The following is a 5,913-nucleotide window of genomic DNA, read 5'->3' as shown; positions in this document are numbered from 1 at the left end:
CAAACAAGTTGAAAACCAGTCGATCAGGGACTTTCTGTGTCGTAATAATAATTTACATAAGATCCAGGCGCATTTTTTTTTTTTTTTTTTTTTTTTGGTAGGGTACACTGGCCTCGGTGGTGTCGTGGTTACGCCATCAGACATAAGGCTGGTAGGTACAGGATTCGCAGCCCGGTACCAGCTCCCACCCAGAGCGATTTTTTATGACTCAATGGGAAGGTGTAAGACCACTACACCTTCTTCTCCTTTACTAACCACTAACAACTAACTCACTGTCCTGGACAGACAGCCCAGACAGCTGAGATGTGTGTCAAGCACAGCGTGCTTGAACTCTAATTGAATATAAGCACGAAAATAAGTTGAAATGAAATGTAGGGTACGTTACACTCCCCTCAACCAATATTGTGACTGATTGATTGAAACACTGGGTTATTGTTTGTTTGTATCAAGAAATAAGCGACTGAACTGATGTTCTCAAAAAAAAGAACGTCCAAGTTCAGTCTGTATTCACAGTAATAACGTCAACCATACACGAAGAGTAAGTGAGAGTCTACCAAATCAATATGACACAGCATATAATTTAATAGACACAGTTCGTGTAACGCAATCAATGTCTGGAATGCATATTAGTGTTAATAAATAGTCAAAATGTCATTATGTCTCTTTTGTTAAAATCTGTGAAATGTTTGAAATTATTTATGTGTATTGGTATAGTCAGTGCGTCACAGTATATTAAATCTTTATATCGTATCAAATGCGTAGTGTAAAAGACATATTAAATCAAAGGCTTAGTTTTGTTAAGGTTCACATAGATGCATCTGTATAACTTATCATTATTTACCAAGGGCTATAAAATGATTCTACGAATAGAACCCCCCCCCCCACCCCCCCCTCGATTGCGACCCGCCCATAAAACAAAATAATTAATTATGAGATATTAGAAAAAATACCAGAAACTCAGTACAAAATTGTAATTCGGTTACCCAACCTAGACCACGTATTTTAATAATAATTATGATAATGTTATAATTTACTGTATTGTTTATTGTAAGCATACTGTTTTTAATAAAAATGGTTACTTGATGCCTTTAAATTAGCATTAACTAGAGTCGAAGACGTTCTTTTAACATTATGCAGATCCGAGTAGTTTCGGGTTACTTATTTAATGAGCGCAATCTTACCTTATAATTTAGATGGATATAATTATTTAGTTTTCAAAGAAGGAACACACCAGGCAAGCACTGGCACAGTATAACAAGAAGTAATAACAATAGACATCTGAGATTATCACAGTCAGTGTTCGCGAAAACGTAACAAACAAGTTCAGTTCACTCATGGTGATTCAGTCCAACTCACGTTCAGATACCATCAATGTTCAGTTATCACAACCAAAAGTCATTAAAGAAGTATCTTTTTAAAAAAGTATTTCTTCTTTAATCTCAAATACCACCAGTGTTAAATTATCATAAAGTTCACAAAAACGTCTTGAAAACTTACTTCACTCTTCCAGTGTCACCAAAGTTCAAATATCACAAAGCTCATCAAACGTCTTTAAAAACGAATGCTCATTCTGTCAATTCCACCAATTCCATCACAGTTCCCGACAACGCAAATCTTTTTTCTGTCCATTCCACCTGTCTCCATTGATCACCGCTCAGCTTCGTGAAAACGTCCTGAAAAACTACTTTCTTCTGTCCTTTCGATCAAATGTTCGGTCATCACAACCTTTACTCACAACCACGTCTTGTATAAAGAGTTCAACCTCACAAGCCATTCAACCCTAGCTGCCTCATTCTTCTTCCGACTCCGTCAACGTCTGCAACTGTGACATCTTGCGAACCGACGACGACAGTGGCGGCGACGATGACATCAGCTTGGGCGAGGACGCGGGAGAGTCGCTCTGCAGTACGTCCACCCAGTCGGCCACGTCTTCCTTGACGACGACGTCGAGGACCAGCGACGTGCCTTCCAAGTCATTGGACACGACCTTCAGCTCGGTGCCGGCGTTGTCGTCGTCGTCGTTGTCGTTGTGCATGACGAATGAGTTTCTCAGATTGAGGAACATACACTTAGGACAGAGTTTGTTCCTTGACACGACGGCGTAGTGCTCGAACGAGTTCCGATACACCTGCACATACACGGGGATGCGCCGACTTCGCCGGTTGACCGTCTGGACGAGGTAGATGTTGCCGGACTTCACCTGATGTCCGTCGTGAGCTTCTATCGGGAATGGAGAAACCTTTAATAGCTGACTGTCTTCTAGGTTAACGATGTGTCGCATGTTGGTAGTTAGCGAGGATCTCGATAGCAATCAGCAACACGTGTTTTTTTTTCCTATTTCAACTTTTTTTCTGTAGTTCTGTGAAGTATCAATATAAACACAAAACAGAAATTTTCGATGAAGCAGGAACTGACAGAGACTCCTCACGATATTCAAATGTACAGTTCTCTGATATATCGTTAAGTTCAGTTTTACAGTTCTTTGATATATTGTTGTGTTCAATTTTACACTTCTCTGATGCTACGATTCGACTGATCTACTCTCTACGAGAAAGAAGCGGTCGTCTGCTAGACGCGTTACAGCCAAGTGTTTTATATATCGATGCGCCGACCGCTGGTTGGCTGCTTTCAGAGAAACTCTGACGCTGCGCTGCCAAACACTTCCTTGTAAACAAGACCGTGAGAATCCGTGGCGCTTGGAGAATATACGATTACTTCAACTCTCCAGCAGATTAGTGTAGTCCTCCTTGTACTTACGTCACACATCATGTGGACTAATAATGGTAAAAGAAAAGTATCCTGCGGTTTTTGAAAGATTTTTCGTAATATTCAATTTACTGTCGTGCATTGAAGAAGATCACCGGCATTATTTATTACTAAATACAGACACAGTTCTGCAAGGAAATAGGGGTGTAACAATTACTGTATTAAACCAGTAAGCAATTGTTTTAACTATTAACACTTGAAAATTCACACCACCAAGCAATAAAAATCGTAGATTCTATGGAAATGTTCTATTGAAAAGTTTGCTAATTATGATTAATACTTAAACACTATACATAGTTTCATATTAGGACAGATACTTGAACAATTAAACATATTTTAGTGAAGGACATAGGTACTTTATTTGGATTAGATGCATTGAATATAAACATACTAGCAATGGAACACACCAGATAACTGTTTGAAATGATCAACAAATAAAATCGTCAAGTGTTAGATCGCCATAATTCATTTTCTTACATCGTTTAGTCTTTTCCCAGAATTTTCCAGAAGTTTTAACTAGTTCATATAGCATTATTAAATTCAACAACTTTTTTCGAATCATAATAAATACGAGCAATAACTATGCTACAAGGTGCAACGAACTGCGTTGGCAGTTAACGACTCAATTAGGGTACACTGATGTGATAATCATTGGCTATTGGATGTCAAACAGTTGGTAATTTTGACATATTATCTTAGACAGGAATACTATAAAAGACCATAAGACTATATGTCAGAATTACCAAATGTCGATGATTAATAAATCAATGTGCTCTGGTGGTGGTGGTATACAAAGCAAATTTGATAAAATATCGTTTGCTGATATTCCGTAGGAGGAGTCTAAATGACCCAAGAGAGTTTCTGCTAGACAATATGTCAAAATAACAATATGTCAGACGCAAAATAGCCGTAGTTTAAAGGGACATTCCTGAGTTTGCTGCAGTTATCGACTAACAGAAACGTTTTAACGATTGCAATTACATATCAAATGTATTTTCTGCATAAAATATTAGTGGCTGTGCATTAAACGTGTTTCTGATCGTTCTAATATTTGTACTAGGTTAAATTTCATTTTGTTTCCTAAAATATTGTTGTTTTTTTCGTACGTATGAAATTATTTGAAGACAAAATCCAGTTTGGGCTTATAAATAAAAATGTGTTGAGTGCGTCGTTAAATAAAACATTTTTTTCTTTCTTTCTTTCTTACAAATATTAAGACAACCAGAAACACATTGAATATACAGACACTGATATTCTAAACAAAACAATATATTTAATATGTAAGTTTAATCGTAGAAATATTTTATTAGTCAAAAAAATCTTACAATGCAGCAAACTCAGGAATGTCCCTTTAAAGTGCATCGCGATGTCGTTAAATAAAATAATATGCGTTCCTATAGCTGATATTTGTGAATTGAGGGACGTCGTTTTATTTCATTACGTAAATGTTCTAGTTTTGTAATTACATTAGCAAGAATCTACGAGAACTGTTTTACGCGAAAACATGTAGCTTGAAAACACTTTCCAATTAAATTGAAGCAGGGATCTTTACAAACAAGAATATATCGATCGATGTGTATTTCTGCGACACGATGTCAAGTTAACTAGGTTTTTGACTCCGAGTGTGTTTAGTAGTACATCGATCATTTATTTCAAACATACCTGTAAGCTATACTTCAATCTGCCGTCAGCCGTAAAGCTGGTGGGTATTGGGTTCGCCACTGCACACCAACTGTCACTCAGCGTGATGTCTGAAAGTGGAGGTATGATGCTACTACACCGACTTCAGTAACAACTAACCTCTAGCCTACTCAGTACCGGATTTATAAGGGGGCAAAGGGGGCAATTGCCCCGGGTCTTCCCCTGCCAGAGCCTCCCCCCCCACCCCCACCCCCCAGACTATGGACTTCTTTACAAAAAAATGTAATAATTATAAAATTAGTTCATTTTTATTTGATATGTAATTTAATTTCTATGTTGAGGGGCCCCCGAACCTGAAGTGCCCCGGGCCCCTGCCCTTGCCCCACCAAGGTCTAAATCCGGCCCTGAGCCTACTGTTCTACAACATAGTCCACATCGTTGAGATGTGCGCCCAAGAATGTGCATAAACATCGCAGACCCTAGTTTGTAAACACTACAGGGTATATTTCACTATTAGAGCTTGGGGGGGGGGGGGGGGGGGGGGGGGGGGGGGGGGGTTGGTTGATTTGTTGTTTTGCTGGGGTTTTTTTTTTTCTTTTTCTTGGGTGGGGTAATTTAAATCAGACTTTGCTTACATTTGATTGTTTAGACTATTAACTTCCATACATTCGAAGTGTGTCTCATCATCCTGGTGTTTGTAATACCACTAAATACATTTTTCATAATTTTTAAAGCTCACCTACTTTTGAGTGCGAGTGCGAATGATGTTTACATGCTCATATACCACTAGAGTTTCGAGCATGTCCGTCCCAGGGCCCGTCTCTGGATAGCCAGGGACTTGTCCCAGAACAGACGTACTTTTGAGAAGTAACGGTTATGAGGATGAGTTCTATTCTTTTCTAAAGGATATTTTCCCGTTTCAATGACGTAAGATTTTTGTTATATTATATATTTCAATTTTATCCAAATGTGTTACAGGTTTGTAGATTAACCAAACTTAGTGTCCTATATTTACAGGTTTGTAGATTAACCAAACTTAGAGTTCATATTTACAGGTTTGTAGATTAACCAAACTTAGTGTCCAATATTTACAGGTTTGTAGATTGACCAAACTTAGTGTCCTATATTTACAGGTTTGTAGATTGACCATACTTAGTGTCCTATATTTACAGGTTTGTAGATTGACCATACTTAGTGTCCTATATTTACAGGTTTGTAGATTGACCATACTTAGTGTCCTATATTTACAGGTTTGTAGATTAACCAAACTTAGTGTCCTATATTTACAGGCTGAAACTAGGGTCTGTGACTTTAATTGAATATAAGCTCGAAAATCAAGTTATAATAATAATAGTAATATATATATATATATATATATATATATAATAAAATAATAATAATAATAATAATAATAATACTGATGATGATGATCATCATGATCATGATCATGATCATGATGATGATCATGATGTAATGTATGTGAAAGTGCATGTTTGTGAATGTACA

General features: G+C 37.4%; 1 protein-coding gene across 1 annotated transcript; it reads right to left on the bottom strand.

Annotated features, from left to right (window-relative positions):
* Positions 1 to 250: 250 nt before the first annotated feature.
* On the bottom strand, positions 251 to 2,531 carry LOC121375934. Its single transcript, XM_041503659.1, has one exon. It carries the CDS (start codon positions 2,279 to 2,281, stop codon positions 1,790 to 1,792), a length of 492 nt encoding a protein of 163 aa, XP_041359593.1. The 5' UTR covers positions 2,282 to 2,531; the 3' UTR covers positions 251 to 1,789.
* Positions 2,532 to 5,913: the final 3,382 nt, after the last annotated feature.

The sequence above is a fragment of the Gigantopelta aegis genome, chromosome 6 (genome assembly GCF_016097555.1).
Source record: "Gigantopelta aegis isolate Gae_Host chromosome 6, Gae_host_genome, whole genome shotgun sequence".
In the NCBI taxonomy this organism is placed as follows: Eukaryota; Metazoa; Mollusca; class Gastropoda; order Neomphalida; family Peltospiridae; genus Gigantopelta; species Gigantopelta aegis.
Note: the sequence above shows the minus strand (reverse complement) of the source record. Positions and strands in the feature narration are given on the sequence as shown.